Source organism: Nycticebus coucang, chromosome X (assembly GCF_027406575.1).
Source record: "Nycticebus coucang isolate mNycCou1 chromosome X, mNycCou1.pri, whole genome shotgun sequence".
NCBI lineage: Eukaryota > Metazoa > Chordata > Mammalia > Primates > Lorisidae > Nycticebus > Nycticebus coucang.
The window spans coordinates 181,579,163-181,600,439 of NC_069804.1; the positions used below are offsets into that span (position 1 = coordinate 181,579,163).

The 21,277-nt window shown below is 37.3% G+C and overlaps 1 protein-coding gene across 2 annotated transcripts in view; it reads left to right on the plus strand.

The window, feature by feature from the left end:
* MTM1 (myotubularin 1) overlaps nucleotides 1-21,277 on the plus strand; it is a 110,685-nt gene that overhangs the window by 85,079 nt on the left and 4,329 nt on the right. For both annotated transcript variants that reach the window (XM_053580162.1, XM_053580163.1), the window contains exons 11-14: nucleotides 2,742-2,948; nucleotides 4,573-4,665; nucleotides 5,293-5,406; nucleotides 17,078-17,254. In XM_053580162.1, the coding sequence (XP_053436137.1) occupies nucleotides 2,742-2,948; nucleotides 4,573-4,665; nucleotides 5,293-5,406; nucleotides 17,078-17,254 (591 nt within the window). The remainder of the gene's footprint in view (nucleotides 1-2,741; nucleotides 2,949-4,572; nucleotides 4,666-5,292; nucleotides 5,407-17,077; nucleotides 17,255-21,277) is intronic.

Consider the following 21,277-nt stretch of genomic DNA (forward strand, 5'->3'; position numbering starts at 1 on the left):
GCGTGCCTCCCAGGCCCTCATTCCAGTCCTCTGACAGAGCCCAGCAGAGTAGAAGAAAGACTCTGTGGTGTCTGGAGCTTACATTTACTCTTTATCCTTTTCAAAACTCTTCCCCATGGGCCTTCATTTTTTTAAGTGACATATTATTTTAGACTGCTTGGATAGCAGCAGTGTGGAAGCTGGTGGGAGCTAGCTTTCATCAAACATATGCATAATTTCCTCACTTTATGTGGAATATCTTTTAGGCCAGGATAAGCTGGCAGGGCTACCATTCTTCTCACATTGGAGAGGAGTGAACCAGGGTTATTTGATTGGCCCAAAGTGCAAGATCTCAAAAGTGGTGGAATGAGGTTTTACTCCCAGCACCCTGGCCGGGGTGCCAGCACTCTTCACCCCACAGTGCACTGCCTGATAACTGCTGTTTCCCCATCAGTCACAGGTCTATCAGAAAGAAGATTTAAGAGTTTTCAGTGATGTGTTTTTGAAAATCTAATTTAGTTTCATTACATAATTACAGCTGTTTCTGTCAGAAGCAATCATGGAAATTCATACTTAATTAGAAAACATCTAATATTTCTTCATAATAATTGACCAAGATTGAGTCCTTTTTTTATTATGAGTAAAAGAAGTATCTGGAGTGAGAGTTGCCCTCTGTAAAAATGCATTAGAGCTACAAATAGATTAGAGTAGACTCTACTAGACTCCAATATATCTCCATTGCTTCTCAATAGCCCTTTCTTCAGAAGTGCCTCAAATTAAAATTACAAATAGGATTTTAAGGAGAATACTCAAAATGCTTAAAGAAATAAATTGCTATAGTTATTTTAGGAGTAATGAGTTTTGTACAAGTAAGGGACATGCCAGTCATCCTCAGAGCTCCTAACCTTTCCTTTTGGGCACTACTTTTTCTGCTTATCTTCAGTTACTGTTAATGTAAAACTAATGAAGTTACATTTCTTTTTAAGTTGTCTGTACATCATATCTTTCACTTGTTCTGACTTTTTCTTGAATTCGTTCAAATAAGTGAGTATTTCAGTTTTCTCAAATTGGACAAAGTGACCATGATATATGTCTGTTACATGACTGTTCAATTTCAGGAGCTCCGTGGAATAAGAATGTTAAAAATCAACTCATCATGACAAGGCATATGCAAATGGTAATAAGCATATGAAAAGACGGAGGCTCATACACTGCTTGTGGGAATGTGAAATGATATAATAACTTTTGAAAGTACTTTGGCAGTTTCTTTAAAAATTGAATATACGTTTGCTACATATTCCATCCATTTCACTTCTTGATTTTACCCAAGATAAACAAAAACACTATGTCCCTTTAAAAATGTATATGAAAAAGTTTACAGCAGCATTATTCATAGTAAACAAATGTGTCAAACAAGCAAATGTTTTTCAGCTGTTGAGTGGGTAAACACCATGTGGTCTGTCCATACAATGGAATGTTATTTGGCCATAAAAAGGAATGGAGTACTGATGCATACTACAACGCAAACGAACCTTGAAAGCATGCTCAGTGGAAGAAGCCAGACACGAAAGACCACCTAGTGCCTGGCATCATTTATATAAAATGTCTAGCAAAGACAAATGTGTAAGAGACAAGAAGCAAATCAGTGGTTGCTTAGGGCTGACAGTAAAAAGGATTGACCTTAGATGGCACAAGGAAACTTTTTGGGTGATGGGAGTGTTGTACAACTGGACCTTGGTGATGGTTGCAAAACTGCATAAATTCACTAAATCTTACTCAACTCATTCTTATGATGGATGAGTACTATGGGATTTAAAAAGTATACCTCCTAATATCTGAAGCATGAAGAAATGACATCATAACGATGACTCATTGATATATAAATTTACTGGTACTTGTAAGTCTCGAATATTTACTAAAATGCTGTCACTGTATGTTTAAGTATTCTGCTATTTGTGAGCTAAATAAGAGTTTATATTTTGTTAATTTAAAGGTAAAATGTGATTTTCATCGTATCAGACTTTTATGGTCTAGATGGCACCAGTTGGGCTAGTGATTTTTTTTAATTTGATCACTGTTAAGGGTTGAATTGTATCCCCCCAAATTCATATGTTGAAGTTCTGACCCTCCACCCCCAGTACTCAGAGTGTGACCTTATTTGGAAATAGGGTCTTTGCAGATGTAATTAGTTTAGATGAAGCTATAGTGGAGTACCGTGGGACCCCTCTTGGACATGACTGGTGTCCTTAATAAAAAGAAGAAATTTGGACCTGGAAAGAATGCCATGCGGAGACTGGAGTTAAGCTGCCACAGCCAAGGAACAACCAGAAGCTAGGAAAGAGGCCTGGAACAGATCCTTCTCTAGCTCCTTTGGAGGTTAGCATGGCCCTGCCAACACCTTGATCTTGAACTTCTAGCCTTAAGAACTATGAGACAATAAATTTTTATTGGTTAAGCCACCCAGTTTGTGCTACTTTATTATGACAACCCTAATACACTAGTACAATCACATCCATTAAAGTAAGTTTAAAATACAGTTTGGCTTTTGGTTGGATTGGCTTTTTAATACCTAGGCACATTCAAATGCATTATAGAGGAAGATCAACAGATCCTGCAGCTCCTGGTCTTTCATTTTGATAAATTCCATTCTAGACATTAGCTGATGTTGTAAAGCATGACTTTTTCTAGGTTTAAAAACTATTCTTTCTAGTTTAAGCAGTACCTTGTAGCTCCCTGCTGACTCACATATTTTTCTTTGCTAGCTTGTGTTGACAGGAGCCATTCAAGTAGCAGATAAAGTTTCTTCCGGGAAGACCTCTGTGCTTGTGCATTGCAGTGATGGATGGGACAGGACTGCTCAGCTGACATCCCTGGCCATGCTGATGTTGGACAGCTTCTACAGGAGCATTGAAGGGTTTGAAATATTGGTACAAAAAGAATGGATAAGTTTTGGACATAAATTTGCATCTGTAAGTAAACAATAAAACTAATCTAAAAAATCATATTATTACCACTTGGGATTTAAGAAACTAGTTGTTAAACTACATATCACTATAAAAGTGAAAAATTGAAGAATATAATAAAAACAACTTTATAGGCTTAAAAATGTCTGATGTCTTGAGTAGTGAAAGTCTTTTTTGGGAGACATGTTTATCCATCTGCTCCATTTTTATAATTTCTCTTGAAAGTAATACAGAGTCTGCACAGAAATATTTCAAATAAAATTTTACTAATGTACACAGCTATGATTTAACAAAAAAAAATAAAATTTTACAAAAGAGTGAGGACAGGGTGACAATTCTTTCTTAACTAATATTATAGCTATTAGTGCCAAATACATTTTATGGAAATGTTAGGTTTTTAGTTGAAGCTTTTTATTATTCTCTGGTATTCATTTTTAAAATCAAGAGATGAATAAATTCAAGAGGTCTATTGTACAACATGGTAACTATAGTTAATAACATATTCTGTTCTTTAAAAATGCTAAGAGATGAGATGTAAAGTGTTCTCACGACAAAATTGATAACTATGTGAGGTAAAGCATATGCTAATTCGGTATATTTAGTCATTCTGTAGTGTATATATAATTTAAAACATCACATTATACACAGCAAATACATACGAATTTATCTGTCAATTTTAAATAAATTTTTAAAAATAGCCCCTTCTCAAAATCATCAAGACAACCCATTAAAACTCATATTCCAAGATACTTTCTAGTTTAAGCAGTACAGCTCCCTACGGACTCACTTTTTTTTTTTTTTTTGGTAACCCGTTTTGACAGGAACCATTCAAGCGGCAGACAATGTTTCTTCTTTGAATAAGCATTTCAGCCATTTCCCCAGTGTTTCCCATGAAAGAAACACTGGGCCTTTTAGCTTCTGTCCAACTTCATAAACAGCATGAATAACATTTTCAAGTAGGAAGAATCATGGTTTAGCAAATGATTATGTTGTGAGATATTTGATTTTTTTTCCTGTTCTTAAGAGATAAAGAACTTTTGAGATATTTGATTTTGTCTTGTTCTTAAGAGAGAAAGAACTTTTACTTCTAATAATCATACTTTTTTACATGATTCTATCCTTGAGACTTTATGATTACTCCCTTTGCAACTAAAAGCACTGCATTGGGCATATTAGTAACATGCTATGTGGGACAATCTAGTCCAGCAGTTCCCAACCTGGGGGTGGTGACCCCTTTGTAACAATGAAAATACATCGCAGCATCAGGAAGGTTGACAACCACTAATCTAGTCCATTCTATCTACAGCTGTCCAGGACTTGTATAAAAGTCCAATTGCGTGAAATGATGTAACAATCACTATGATGATAATGCTTTGCCAATTTGTATTGGTATTTGTGTAGAAGTTTATATACTTAATGTCCATTATTTCAAAACTTTATATTATTTGTTTATATTGCTGTGGAAATATATACTGTGTACTCCCTGAGAAACTTGGCATTTAGAGGTAATATTGTCACATTTTGTGGGCTATGTGCTTTCTCGGTTTTGTAGCCACAAATTAAGACAAATTATCTTTCTTAGTTTTGTACCCATGAATTAAAACAAATTCTCTTCACCAATTTATTTCAGAGAATAGGTCATGGTGATAAAAACCACACGGATGCTGACCGCTCTCCTATTTTTCTCCAGTTTATTGACTGTGTGTGGCAAATGTCGAAACAAGTGAGTCCTATCTGGGATGAAAATACATTCAACTTAATATTTAAATTAGATATTTTAATATTATATCAGAGATTTCCTCCCCAAATAATATAGGGTGGAGATAGAGATGAAACAAGACTAGCCATGTGTAGATAATTGTCGAAGCCAAGTTATAGGTACATAGGGGTTCACATTTTTATTCCTGCTACTATTTATATGTCTAGAATTTTCAATAATTAAGTTTTTAAATTAAAAATTTAATTTAAATTGTATTGCCTTTACTAAGGGAAGATCAGTTGCATTCACAGTACCACGTTGTCTTTTATATATAGTATACACTGGGATTTGTATATAGCCTAATTCATAATACCTTAAATAAACTTCCCCGAATACCTAAGAGAATTCAGAAAATCAGCCTATTTACCTCAATTTCCTCTTTATCCCATTATTTAATGCTTATTTAAATTTCTCAGTCCTAAGTAGAGTACCAAAAATGAGCTCTTGGGTATGTGAAGACTGCAGCCTCTATTGTCCTTCCTACAGGCCTACAATATGGCAGCATTTATTCATTTCTATGATGTTATCTTTTCGGTTCTATAAAAGATCAGTCCAAAATTTTTCATGCTTTGTGTGTTTGTTTTTCTCTAGTTCCCTACAGCTTTTGAATTCAATGAACGATTTTTGATTACAATTTTGGATCATCTGTATAGTTGCCGATTTGGTACTTTCTTATTCAACTGTGAATCTGCCCGAGAAAGACAGGTGAGTAAAAATGCTAATCATTATTGTAAAGGTTCACCAAAATATATCTAGTCTGCCACAAAATGAGAATATGATAGTTTGTAAGAGATTAACTTTGCCCTCAGGGAGTAGGAATAACTCTAAAGATATGCAGGGACTCCCTCCTAGAACTCCATAAAAATACTAATAAAGGAAATAAAAAGTCCTAATCCTATAGCAGGGAAAATAAGAAAGGAAACACAACAACAAACATTTAGAAACTGAAATGCCAAGGGGTAAGTGGTAAATAAAGTAGCTTGAGAAAACCGAATCTCAAGCTTGAAATGGAGGAGCCAAGAACGAGCCCACTTTGCATTTCAGGAACCCCAGATAACTCAGGGATTAAACTCTACTAGCTATCTGTAGTGAAAGGAAAGAGAAGACAGTGAGAAAGAGAAGGGAAGCAAAGCTTGTTAATACAGAAAACTACCAAACCCCAAAGAAAATGTGCAAATCATAGAGAAAAAAATGAACAAAGGATATAGAAAGCCAGAAAACAATTGAAAAAAGGGCAGGAGGAGTTGTAAGTGCTGACCTATCATTAATAACTTTGATTGTAAATGCATTAAATTTCCCCAATTAAAAATACAGACTGACTGAATGGATAATAAAATATAAGACCCAATTATATCCTGCCTACAAGAAACACACTTTACATGTAAAGACACACAGAGACTGAAAATGAAAGGATAGAAAATGATATTCCCTGGAAATGGAAACCAAAAGAAAGCAGGGGTAGGTATAGCAGATAAAATGTACTTCAAGTCAAAAACTGTAAAAAGAGACAAGGCCATTACATAATAATAAGGGATCAAATCAAGTTTAGGCCAAAAATCATGGGTACGCATTATCATGGTTATTCATTATACACAGAAATGTACCATATTTTGCCATGTATGGTACATTCCTGTGTATGATGGGTACCCATGATGTTTTGCCTAAACTTTCAGGAAAACTCTCCTTGAAAAATTGGCCACCTCATGGCCATGAGAGACCAATCCGGAGAAGACTATTGTTCCCCTGGTAAATGTGCAAATCATAGTACCCTCCTGCAGCTGCCCACTCCGTGAAGACTATCCCTTCCCAATGTCCCAGGAGCCCTTCCCTCCCTGCCATGTCAGATAGAGGCTTCAGCCAACATGGCCACACGTGTGTTGGGTAGGGGGAGTGGGAGTGGGAGTTCTGAAGCTGCTTGGCCTGTGGGCAGCCAGTCAGGTCTCTGGGGCTGCATGGGGCTCCAGGTTCCCTCCATACATCAGGGCCTCAGGCCTCAGCCCATAGCCCACACAGCCATAGTCTGCCTTACCAGCCCCACCACTGCCCCCACTCCTGTTTGCAGCTCTCAGCAGAGGCCACTCAAGCCCAGTTCCACTGGATCCCAGATCCTCATGGGAAACCCTTGTGCCCACTGGGTCCAGGCAGGAGGGCGCAGTGGCCCAGGAAGCCCACTAGTCTCCCCCATTCCTAACCCATACTACCCATGCATAATGTACACCTTTTTTTTTCCCCTCAAAACTTTAGGCAACAATGTGCACATTATACATGGAAAAATATGGTAACAGGTATAAATATATGTGCACTCAACACCAGAGCACCCAAATATATAAAGTAAATATTATTAGATCTAAAGGGAGAGATAGGCAGTTAACACCCCACTTTGAGTAGTGGACAGAACATCCAGACAGAAAACCAACAAAGAGACATCAGAGTTAAACCACACTGACCTATCAGACATTTACAGAACATTCCACCAAAAGCTACAGAATGCAAGTTCTTCTCATCAACACATGGTGCATGATCCAGGATAAATCAGTCGTTAAGCCACAAAATATGTATCAACAAATTAAAAAAAAAAAAACTGAAAGTATATCAAGTATTTTTTCTGACCACAATGGAATAAAACTAGAAATCAGTAATGGGAATATTTGGAAACTATACAAATATATGGAAATTAAACAACATACTCCTAAACAACAAATGGGTGAAAGAGGAAATTTAGACAGAAATTTAAAATTTCTTGAAACAAAATGGAAACACAGCATACAAAAACCTAGAATATAGCAAAAGCAGTTAAAGGGGGAAGTTTATAGCAATCAATGCTTACATCAAAAATGCAGTAAGATCTTGAACAACTAAACATTTCACCTCAAGAAACTAAAACAAGTACAAACTAAACCCAAAGTAGGAGGAAGGAAAAAAGATAAGAGCAGAAATAAACTAGAGACTGTTAACACACAAGTCAGTGAGATGAAGAATTGGCTTTTAGAAAAGTTAAAATTGGAAAACCTTTAGCTAGGCTACCTTTTTTAAAGATTCAGATAAATAAAATCAAATGGAAAAGGAGACATTACAACTGAAACTACAGAAATACAAAAGATTATAATAAGAGTATATAGACAATTATATGCCAACAATTTGGAACACCTAGAAGAAATGGATAAATTCCTGAACACATACAACTTACTAAAATTGAATTGTGAGGAAACAGAAAATCTGAACAGACCTATAATGAGTAATGAGATTGAATCAATAATAAAGTGATTCCCATCAAAGAGAAGCCCAGAGCCAGATGTGTTGGCACACACCTGTCATCCCAGCTACTTGGGAAGCTGAGGTGGGAGGATTACTTGAGCCCAGGAATGAAAGTCTGGCCCTTGGGAAACATAGCAAGATTCCATCTTTAAAAAATAAACAACAACAACAACAAAAAAAAGGACCTGATGACTTCACAGATAAATTCTACCCACCTTTTATAGAAGAACTAATACCAATCCTCTTTAAATTCTTCTGAAAGAAACATTGAAGAGGAGGAAATTTTTCCAAACTCATTCTACCAGGCCAGCATCATCATCCTGATATTAAAACCAGACAAGGACAAACAAAAAAAGACTACAGGCCACTATCCCTCATGAACATAGATGCAAAAATCCTCAACAAAGTACAGCAAACCAAATCCAACACCACTTCAGAAAGATAATATGCCATATCAAGTGAGATTTGTATCAGGAATGCTAGGATGGCTTAGCATATCCAAATCAATAAATGTGATACATCAACAGAATGAAAAACAAAAACTGTGATCATCTCAATAGATGCAGAAAAAGCCTTTAATGGCTAGGTGCCTGTAGCTCAAGCGGCTAAGGCGCCAGCCATATACACCAGAGCTGGTGGGTTCGAATCCAGCTCAGGCCTGCCAAACAACAATGACAACTACAACCAAAAAATAGCTGGGCGTTGTGGCAGGCGCCTGTAGTCCCAGCTACTTCGGAGTCTGAGGCAAGAGAATCACTTGAGCCAAGGAGTTGGAGGTTGCTGTGAGCTGTGATGCCATAGCACTCAGGGCCACAGCTTAAGGTTCTGTCTCAAAAAAAAAAAAAAAAAAAAAAAGCCTTTAATAACATTCAGTATCTCTTCATGATGAAAACTCAACAAAGTAGGCATAGAAAGAACATACCTCAAAATAATAAAGGCCCCATAAGACAAACCCACAGCTAACATCGTACTAAATGGAAAAAGTTGAAAGCTTCTAACATCTGGAACAAGACAAGGATGCCCACTTTCACAATTTCTATTTAACATAGCTGTGGAAATTCTAGCTGGAGCAATTAGGCAAGAGAAAGAACATCCAAACTGGAAAGGAAAGGCAGTCAAATGATCTGTTTATAGCCAGGTATGGTGGCTCACGCCTGTAATCCTAGGACTCCGGGAGGCTGAGGTGGGTGGATTGCTTGAGTTCATGAGTTCAAGACCAGCCTGAGCCAGAACAAAAGCATGTCTCTAAAAAATAGCTGGGCATTGTGGCAAACACCTATGGTCCCAGGTACTTGGGAGACTAAGACAAGAAGATCATTTAAGCCCAAGAGTTTGAGGTTGCTGTGAGGTATGATGCCATGGTACTCTACCAAGGGCAGCAAAGTAAGACTCTGTCTCAAAAAAAAAGAAAAAAAAATATATATATCTTTATAGATGATATCATATATATAGGAAATCCTAAAGACTCTAAAATCTGAAAGAACTAATAAACATTCTGTAAAGTTGTAGAATACAAAATCGACATTCAAAAGCTGGTAGCATTTCTATATGCCAGTAGTGAATTACTGGAAAAATCAAGAAAGCAATTCCATTTATAAAATAAAATACATAGGAATAAATTTAACCAAGGAAGTGAAAGATCTCTACGTTAAAACTATGAAATACTGATGAAAGAAGTTGAAAAGCCCTCAAATGGAGAGAGATTCTGTATTCATGGATTGGAAGAATTTAAAGTGTCCATACTACTCAAAGCAATTTACAGATTCAAAGCAGTCCCTATCACAATACCAATGAAATTCTTCACAGAAATACAAAAACAATCCTAAAATTCATGTGAAACCACAAGAGACCCTGAATAGCTAAGGCAATCTTGAACAAAGTTGGAGGTGTCACACTACCTGACTTTAAAATATACTGCATATTGCTGTCAATATTTGGGCTCTTTTCCTGTTCCAAATGAAGTGTAGAATTATTTTTTCTGGATGTGTAAAGTACATCATTGTTATTTTGATAGGATTACATGAATCTATAAATCACTTTGGGTAGTATAAACATTTTATCAGTGTTGATTATACTGATCCATGAGCATGATATGTTTTTCCTTTTGTGTCCTTCAATTTCTTTCCTCAGTGTTTCATAGTTCTTTGTAGAGATCTTTCATCTCCTTGGTAAAGTACATTTTTAGGTATTTTTTCTTTGTCACTGTTGTGAATGGTATTGAGTCTTTGATTTTTGATGCTCAGCTTGACTGTTATTGGTGTGTAGAAATGCTACTGATTTTTGTACATTGATTTTATAACCTGAGACTTTATTGAATTTATATATCAATTCCAGGAGTCTCCTGGTAGAATCTTTTAGGTTTTCTAGATATAAGATCATATTGTTAACAAAAAGCAATGGTTTGACCTTCTCTTTCCAGATTTGGATACCCTTAATTTCATTCTCTTGCCTAATTGCTCTGGCTAGGACTTCCAGCACTATGTGGAATAGCAGTAGTGACCATGGGCATCCTTGTCTTATTCCCATTCTTAGCGGGAATGCTTTCAACTTTCCCCATTCAGTATGATGTTGGCTGTGTGTTTGTCATATTCTTTTATAATTTTGAGATTTTTTTTGTAGGTCTGGTTTATTGAGGGGTTTTATCATGAAAGTGTGCTGAATTTTGTTGAATGCTTTTTCCGTATCTTTCGAGATGATCATATGATTGTTGTTATTCCTTCTGTTTATGTGGCAAATCACATTTATCAATTTATGTATGCTAAGCCATCCTTGCACCCAAAGGGAACCAATCTGGAGACTTCACATTCCCAGACTTCAAACTATACTATAGGGCTACAGTAACCAAAACAGCATGGTATTGGCACAAAAATAAAGATATAAGCCAATAGAAAAGAACAGAAAACTCAGATATAGAATCAGCCACATATATCCAACTCATCTTTGACAATGCTGACAACAATGTTCACTGGGGGAAAGATAGAATCCCTACTCAATAAACAGTGCTGGGAAAATTGGATAGCCCAATGCAGAAGAAATAGGATCCATGTCTCTTGTCACTCATAAAAATTAATTCAAGGTGGATAAATGTCTTGAATGTAAGGCATGAAACCATCAGAATTCTAGAAGAATATGTTGGGAAAACTCTTCTAGATATTGGCTGAGGCAAAGAATTTATGAAGAAGACCTCAATGGCGATTACAGCAACAACAAAAATACTGCATTTTGGTATGAATAATGTACGCTTTTTGCCCAAATTTTTAAGGACAGAACTAGGACATGCATTGTACATAAGTAGTACTAATTCCATATCTGTATAAATGTTTTTAATTCTTTTATTTATGCTTATGCAGTAGAGGTATGACTCTAGAAAGCAATAATGATATCTGTATGCAAAAAATAGAATTCAGTAATTGGTTGTGTAAATTTACAATGAACTTGCAACAAAAGCATTTTCAGTCAACGAAGAACAATGCATTTCTCTTTATACACATTAAGCAGGAGCTAGCAATCTAGCTGATATTTTTACAAAAATTATTGGAAAATCCTTTGGAAAATGTCAAAATGGTTTTTATACACAGTAAGCTTTAAGCTAACGGTTACTAAATATGCTAAAGAGCATCGCAACACAGCTTCCCAGATACACTTTGGACCTCCTCACACACAAGCATCATCAACAGGAAAACGACCTTCCTCAGCTGCCAAGACAGAAGAAGGCAATGCAAGGGGCCAGACGTGGAGGAAGAGGTGGAGACCTGGATTCTCGAGCAGCATCAACCTGAGATCTGTTTCAACTAAGATGATACAAGAAGAGAATAAAGAGATTGTACGTGAAAAAGAATTGATGATTTCTCAGGGACACCTAAATGGTGCTTTAACTTTATGAACAGAGAAGGTTTGAGCATGAGGACACAAGCAAAACTTGCCTCCAAACATTCAGCAGCCTATGAGAATCATGTTTTGGAATTTCATGCTTATGTTATGAATCTCTGAAAGACTTACAACTCTGAGCTGTCCCAAATTGCCAATATGGATGAGGTCCTACTCACATTTGACGTGCCATCCAACAGAACTGTGGACATCAAAAGAGCAAAAACCATGGCTGTTAAAACTAGTAGGCATAAGAAAATACATTTCACTGTTGTTCAAGCCTGTTGTACAGATGGGATAACACTACCACCTATGAACATCTATGAGAAAAACATTTCCAAAAGGAAATATTCCAAGTGGAGTTATCCACATACACGAAAAAGGATGGATGAATGAAGAAGGCATGAAAGTCTGGTTTAACAAAGTCTGGTCTGGAGGATTACTTAAGAAAACAGCTTTGCTTATTTTTGATCACTTCAAAGCTCAAGTTACACAAAGTGCAAAAGCAATCACAGCGGACTTGAAAACCCAACTTGTATGATACCTGGTGGGCTAACCAGCCAACTACAATCTCCTGATGTGTCAGTAAATGAGCTGTTTAAGGCCCTAATGAAGAAAGAGGGGATTATCGTGGGTGCAGTCAGCTGGTAATGATTTAACACCTGCAGGCAGAATCAAGAAAGCATCCATCGCCCAGGTTTATGATTGGATCTTAAGATCATGGAACAGTGTCAGGAAGGAAGTTATGAAATGGTTTAAAAAACGTGGCATCAGCAATGCTGTGGATGGAACGGAGGATGATGAAATTTACCAGGATAAAGAAGAAGATAATAATTCTGATATTAACAGTAACAGAGAGCTCTTGGCCTTCTATGATGCATAAATATTGTAAATTTGTTACCAGTGCATAAAATTTCTTATACTGTGTGTCCGTTTTTGTGTTTCATAATTGTCACATAAAATTTCATGTACCATAATATATTAGAAATAAATGCCAAAAAAGTACCTAAATATAAACAAATAAATTTGAATTAAAGAATTAAAATGAAAGTTTTTTTTCCTGACAGTTTGGGGCCAGAAAATGTGGGTGTGCATTATATTCAGGAGCACCTTATGCATGGCAAAATACGGTAAATGGGCCTTGATTAAACTAAAAAGCTCCTGTACATCCAAGGAAATAATCAACAGAGCAAATAGACAACCTACAGAATAGGAAAAAAATATTTGTAAGCTATACATCCAATAAAGTGCTAATAACCTGAATGTACAAAGAACTGAAATCAGTAAGGAAGAATCAACCCCATCAAAAAGTAGGCAAAATACATGAACAGAAGCTTCTCAAAGGGAGATAGAGGAATGGCCAATAAATGTATGAAAAAAAATGCTCAGCATCAGTAATCATCAAGGAAATGCAGATTAAAGCCACAATGACATGGGAACACAAGAAAATAAGTGGAAACATTTCAGTTGCCAAAATGTATAGGGGATAATTTAATATGGACAAAACCTGGCCATGTAACGGGCAGGTATGCCAATGCAAAAATTCATGATTTTCAACAAAAGAACATACTTTGGGGAAAAGGCAGTCCCTTCTGTTAATGGTTCTGGTAAAACTGGATATCCATAGGCAGAAGAACGAAAGTAGACCCCTATCTCTCATGATATACAAAAACAAACTCAAATGAATTAAAGACTTGAATGTAAGACACACACTAAAAATAGTAGAAAAAGTAGGGGAAATGCTTTATGATGTTGATTTGGACAAGAAAATGCCAGGAAGGCTATGTTAACCAGTGCGATGAAAATATGTCAAATGGTCTATAAAACAAGTGTATGGTGCCCCATGATTGCATTAATGTACAGAGCAATGATTTAATAATAAATAAATTAAAAAAAAAAAAAAGAATTGAAAAGCAGGCTCAGCACCCATAGCTCAGTGAGTAGGGCACTGGCCACATACACCAAGACTGGCAGGTTCAAGCCCAGCCTGGGCCTGCTAAACAACAACAACTGCAACCAAAAATAGCTGGGTGTTATGGCAGGCGCCTGTAGTCCCAGCTACTTGGGAGGCTAAGGCAAGAGCATCGCTTAAGCCCAAGAGTTGGAGGTTGCTGTGAGCTGTGACACTATGGCACTCTACAGAGGGCAGTGTACTGAGACTCTATCTCAAAAAAAATTGAAAAGCACAGGCAACAAAAATGCATAAATGGAGTTCTGTCAAACGACAAAGTTTCTACACAATGAAAGAAACAATAAAAGTGAAGAGACAACTTACAGAAATAGGAGAAAATATTTGCAAATGATGCATCTGACAGGGGGTTAATATTCAGAATATATAAGGAACTCAACTCCAAAGCAAATAATTCACTTAAAAAATGGTCCAAGAATTTGAATAGACATTTTTCAAAAGAAAACAAACAGCCAACAGATACATGAAAAAATGCTCATTGCTAACAATCGGAGAAATTCACATCAACACCACAACAAGATACCACCTCATCCTAATTCTCAAAAAAACAAAAAATAAATCCTGGCATGGATTTGGAAAAATGGGAACACGTATGCACTGTTGATGGGATTATAAATTGGTACATTCATTATGAAAAACAATGTGGAGGTGGTTTTAGTCCATTTGTGTTACAGTATAAGAGTATCTGAAGCTGGATAATTTATAAAGGAAAAAGATTTGACTCACGGTTCTGCGGGCTGTACAAGAAGCATGGTGCCGGCATCTGCATCTGATGAGGCCTTAGGCTTCTTCCACTGATGGTGAAAGGCAAAGAAAAGGGAGTCAGCATGTGTAGGGATCATCACATGGCAAGAGAGGAAGCAAGAAAGGAGTGGGAGGGGTGCCAGGCCCTTTTTAACAACCATCTCTCCCAGGAGCTAATATAGTCAGAACTCACCCCTGTGGGACGGCGTTAATCTATTTCTGAGGGATCCACAACCAAGACCCAAATACCTTCCATTAGGCCCCTCCTCCAACACTGGAGATAAAATTTCAATGTGAGGTTTGGAGAAGACAGATAACCCAAACCACAGCACAGAGTTCTTAAAAACTCAGAATGACCAGCAATGCCATTACTGGATATTTATTTACATGAAAGTAAATCAGTATGTCAAAGAGATACTGTCACTCTCATGTTTATTTATTTGCAATAACCAAGTTATGGCATCCACCTAAGTGTCCATGAACAGAGAAAGGCATAAGTAAACGTGGTGTGCATACACACACACCATAATACTATTCAGCCATATAAAAGAATGAAACAGGTCGTTTGTGGCAATGTGGAGAACATTATGCTAAGTGAAATAAACCAGGCACAGAAAGACAAGTCCCACAGTATCCCACTTATGTTTGGGGTCTAAAGAAACTTGAACCTATAGTGACAGAAAGTAGAAGGATAGTTACTAGGTAGGGGAGAAGGGGAGATGTCATTCACAAGGTACATACCTTTAGTTATAAGATGGGTAAGGGCTGGAGACCTAATCTACAGCTAGCTGAGTAACTGTGGTTCATAATGTATACTTGGAATTTGCTAACAGAGTAGATCTCAAGTATTCTCATCACCCCCAAAATGGAAACCATATAAGGTGACAGAGTGTAGCTTTATTATATTTCACAATTTATAATATATCAAAACATCATACGTGCACCTGAAATATATACAATTTTTATTTGTCAATTGTACCTCAAAGTCTGGAAAAAAAAATAAAAAAACATTGTTGCTTCTGGGGAGAGAAGTAAGTTTTTTCTTTTCTTTTTTTTAATAACTTTTTCAGACTATTTAACTTTTGAAACTATGCATGTATAAAAATGAAAACAAAATAACATGCAAGCCCGGCACAGTTGCTCATGCCTGTACTCCCACCACTTTGGGAGGATGAAGCAGCAGGATTGCTTGAGGCCATGAGTTTGGGAGCAGCCTGAGCAATGTAGAAAAGTGTGATGAAAATGTGTCTAACGGTCTATAAAAACAGTGTATGGTGCCCTATGATCACATTAATGTACACAGCTATGATTTAATAATAAAAAAAGACCCCATCTCTACAAAAAAATTAAAAAAAAACTATCTATCTGACTAGTTAATATATCCCAATATAAGCATTCCAAATTGTATATAAAATCACATTGTATCCCATAAATGCATTAATGTATACATGATCTATGTGTTTATGACTTAATAAAATAAACTTTAAAAAAATAACTATCTGGGCATGCTGCTATATGCCTGTAGTCCGAGCTCCTTGGGAGGCTGAGATGAGAGGATCACTTCACCCCAGGAGTTCAAGGTTATGATTGCACCACTGCACTACAACCTGGCCAACTGAGTGTGACCTTTCTCAAAAAAATGCATATAAACACAAAGCAGTATAGATTTTGTCATTTAAAAGGTATGATTAAATTTGTAGGCAGATTCAAAAAAGGTAGAATTATGCTGTCATTATTATTCATATTAATGAAATATGTATGTTTAAGAAATGTCTTTCGTCATTTGTTTTAGGATATTCTTTTTAAAAGGTTTCAGTTTTAGCTTATTGTTCTTTTCTTGAAGTTATTACTAGGAAGAGTTTCAAATTACACCTTTGATCATTTTAAATCTTATATTTTCCCCTTAATTTATACCCAAAATTTGGTTAAAGCTATAATAAAAAACAACGAAAATATGAATATCTTTATGAGATGACAGACACCACGTTGAAAAGTGAAGACTCAGTACAGTTCATTATCCAGATGTTTTCAAATGTCTAGCTATTGATATGAGATAGATTAAACATCTGGATGGATGATTAAAATAACTTTATGTCCAGATGCCTACAGTCAAGTAGGCACAGGTTAAGATTCTGTAGTTCTAACAAATAGAAAAATTTAAAAAGTTGATGAGGTCTTATGATAATTTTTCTTTCCACTGAACTAAAAAGAGCATACCACCTGTCTATTCGTAAATGTTTTACCTAGCCAGAAATAGTCTTGGGTCAGTGAAATAGTCTTAGGTCAGTGAATTGTGTTTAATAGTATAGCATCTTGCGCCCATCTTCCAGCAGAAATAGTGGCTCTCAAGATAGGCCATTATCTATGCAAATATCAGTAAGTGGCTGGCCAGGACTCACTGGCCCACGAGGCTTTTTGAGCTATAATGGGATAATGTAAATGTATGATTCAAGTTGCTGCTGACCTATATTGCCACAGGCTGCAAAATGGCTTATGTATTTGTGTGTTTTTGCTTTAGCCTTTTACTTTCTCTCTTTATAGAAAGTTACAGAAAGAACTGTTTCTTTATGGTCGCTGATAAACAGTAATAAAGAAAAATTTAAAAACCCCTTCTATACGAAAGAAATCAATCGAGTCTTATACCCAGTTGCCAGTATGCGTCACTTGGAACTCTGGGTGAATTATTACATCAGATGGAACCCCAGAATCAAGCAACAAGTAAGTGAAGTAGCACTGTTACGAATGATTCTTTCTGGGCCTAGATAATATTATTTGGTGTGGTTGTTTTTAATATTATACAGAAAAATAAGCTGAAAAACACTGTCTTTAAATACAACTTTAGTTTAGCATTGTTTTCTAATTACTAAAACATGTATTTTGATAGACTTAAATTCTTCTGCCAATGTGAATGATAGAATTTTTTACTAAAATGTAAGCTGATCTAAAACTTTAGAAAATTTCTGAGTTTTTATAGCCAGGAATTTCCATTAATCACTTGAAGTGGTTACACATTATAGATACATCATTAGAAAATTCTTTGCATTGACTGGACTCAGATGATCCTATGAAGGTAAGAAAACATTTGCTACCATCTGGGTCAGGTACATGCAGTAGGTCAGCTAACATCAGAGGGCTTTTTTTTTCCCGTGGATCTTTCCATCTACAATAAGGAAAATTGATCTGTTAATGAATAGTCAACTCAGTTGGCCATTTATTGAGCAAAGATGGCAACAATGATTTTTGTAGTGAAGGACTCCACATTTTTTTAAAGACACACTTAGGCATTTCATTCTCTTACCCTCAATCCACCCAAAGTCAGAGGGAAAAGCAGCCTTTTTGGAAAGGCTTGGCAGTACCTCCGTTTATTGAATCTGTTCTAAACATTATAAATATTCAATATTTTTGATGGCTCTTTGTAAAGTTTCACACGTTTTCCTGTGGTTTGGGTGGTCAACTACCTGTTCTCAAAGTCCAGTCTTGCATAAGTACCAGCTTCAATCCTGCCTGCCAAAAATAGGCTGGCTCCAACAGGGCACCATGACTGTGGTCTGTCTCTCAGATTGTTCCTCCCAGGCAGTTGGCCGTGTGCGAGGCTGTATGTGCTCTTCTCCTTGGGGAAATGTCTATTTCAAGCTGGCACCCTCATTTCAAGGTCTCTGCTGCTTACATGAAAGGCTTTTGCAATTTGTTAACAGTTGAAATGTGTATTCTTTTGGAAAGGGACAGATTCTAGGGATTAGGAACATTTACTTGTTTAGTTTGAGATTTAAGAAGCACATTGAGGGAATTGATTTAGCAGTAGTCCTGGTGTTTGGGATAGCAAGTAAAGAGGAAACGGGAATTCTTCCAGGGTTCTAACCACTTCTACAGAGGATATGTCTCTTTTTGAATTAAAACAAAATATTTTGTATATGAGCACTGTGTTCGCCTTATAAAATAAGCCCTTTATTTTTGTGGCTTTAAAAAAAAACATTGACAGTTTCTGTACAGCTCCTGTAACCTCTTCTCACCCATCTGTACTTGGAGAAGTTCTTAACATTTAAAGACTCTAGAGCAGTGGTTCTCAACCTTCCTAATGCCGCGGCCCTTTAATACAGTTCCTGTGGGTTGCGACCCACAGCTTGAGAACCGTTGCTGTAGAGCAAGTTATTTATGAATATATACAGGGAATAAAGATAATTGTGTGACAGATCAAGTTTGGGGCTTATCAGTAGAACTATTATTCTCATAGAGCTTAGCACAGTGGACTTGGGCCAGATAGGACTGCTCATTCTGTGATAGAGGTGTTCACTTTGAGACAATAGTTTTGACTCAATAAAGAAAATGACTTGTTCTTTCATGTAGATTATCTGAATGTGAACTGTTCTACACACATCTTTATGTCCTTGGGCACTTGGTATTTTTGTATACCAGATACTGAGTGTTCTCATGTGTCAGGCACTGGGGGATACAGAGGTTAAGAAAAGGCAGTGTCTGCCCACAAAGGGCTCCCAGGCTGACAAGGGCAGCCAAGAACATAAACCAATGACTGTAATGCACAGGAATAAATTTCTAATAAAGGTTTTAATTAATAAATACATTAGATTTTCTTGAAGATCTGCTTATGTGGAACATTATTTCATATATAAATACATTAAAATCAAATCACATAGGACTTTTTAAAAGTGTGCTTAGCCACTTAAAAGTTAAATTATTATTCAGTTGTTTGACCCAGAATATAAACAACGACTGGGCACCTACAGTATTGGCAACACAGTAGTAGACTAGTAATGTTGGAAGGCACAAAACAAGTTCCTCCTCAGAATGAGCTGTTAGCCTCCAAGAAGGCAGGATTATTGTGCTTTCAAAAGCAAGAACCACCATGGCGGCACCTGTGGCTCAAAGGAGTAGGGTGCCAGCCCCATATGCCGGAGGTGACGGGTTCAAACTCAGCCCCGGCCAAAAACAAAAAAAAAAACCCAAGAACCACCAGCCCTTGCTATGACTTAAAAGCTCAGAGTTTATTGAAAGACCAGTGCTTAACATTTGTGAGCTGTCAGTAAGCAGATTTGGTACTGTAGTATGAAGAAATTACTCATTCCAAAAGCAAGAGTATAGACTAATCACATGATAAACCTGAGGAGGAATTCCACCAGCTGGCGAACCTCACACTGTACTTCGGGAACCACGTTGGATGTATTGAAATCTTGCACAGTGGGAATTTAAGGATGCAAATGAAGGCAGATGCTAACAGGCTGACCTGTATGATATTCGAGTCTTTTCCAATGGAAGAGTCAGTAGGAATATGAATATGAAAATTGATGCCTAAAATACTTCAATAACTAGCTGATTGCCTGTCTTCCATGCCTTGCTAAGATGGTACATACTTTACTTTAGAATGGATTTCCCAAGTGAGAAGTTAAGGTATGACATTAACAGCCACTTGACTTTGTTTCATTTTCTTATTATGTTGTCTTTGTACTCTATCAGAAGTGGACTCTTCTGTTATATCCTCTGAGTCATGTGTCTGTCGGTAGGCCAATGACTTCTACACATTTATGCCCTTCCTTAACTAAATGATCTTTTTATTCTTAACATTTTTTCTGTTTAGTCTCTTAGGTTTTCTAATTACACAGTCATGCCATTGGCAAAAATGATTGTTATCCATGATTCTTTTTCCTGTCTACTTGCACATGCCAATTCTAGTATTCAAACTGATGCTAAATTCTAAATTCTAAATCCTTTTCATGTGAAAAGGGAAGCTTTAAAGATAGCCAGGACAATTTTGGAGAATGCCCAGGAAGAACTGGCCCTGGTGTATGCTAAGACATATTTGACCAGAATAGAGCCTAGAGACGAACCCACACAGACATGGAGGTGTGCAATAGTGCGAAAGCAGCATTGCAACACACTGGGGAAAGAGCAGACTGTTCGATGAATGATGCTGGGACTGCAGATAAAACTTCACATGTCCCAACATAACTCCTGATGTTTCCTCCAAAACCACCATCTCTTGCCGGCTTCCCCATTTCAGTTCATGGCAACCCTACCTCAGTTGCTCTGGCCAAACGTCTTGGAGTCCTTGACTCCTTTCTGTCTTACACCCCACATCCAGCCTGTGGAGAGAGCCTGTTGGGCTCTGTCTTCAAAACAGACAAAGTCCAAACACTTCTCTGCAAGTCCCACGCCCATCCCAGGGTGAGCTGCCTGCCCTCTCCCTTGGGTGACAGGAGCCTTCTAGCTGGAGTCCTCGACACTGCCCTCTTGCTTCTTTCTAGTCTGTTCTCAGCATGACATCCAAAGCCGTCCTTGTAAAGCAGATCTTGCCACTCTGTTACTCGGAATGAATTTTCATATTCATTCAGGTAGCTGCTTACCTGCCTTGAGTCAAGGCTCAAGTGCTTACGATGAACTCTGAAGCCTCATGTGATCCCTACCTCTTACCTCTCTAACCTCTGGGCCTCCCCACCAACTCTCTCACACATTCTGCTTTGCACACGCAGGCCTCTCTGATCTTCCTCAGACACTCCACTAGCCACTCGGCACCCTCCATCTCCCTCAAGCCTTTCCTCAGAAGTCACCTGTTAAGTGTGGCTTACCCTGACCACATAGTTTAGAGCAGAGGTCCTCGAACTACGGCCCGCAGGCCACATGAGGCGGTATGTTTGTATTTGTTCCTGTTTTGTTTTTTTTTTTTTTTTTGGCCGGGGCTGGGTTTGAACCCGCCACCTCCGGCATATGGGACCGGCGCCCTACCCGCTG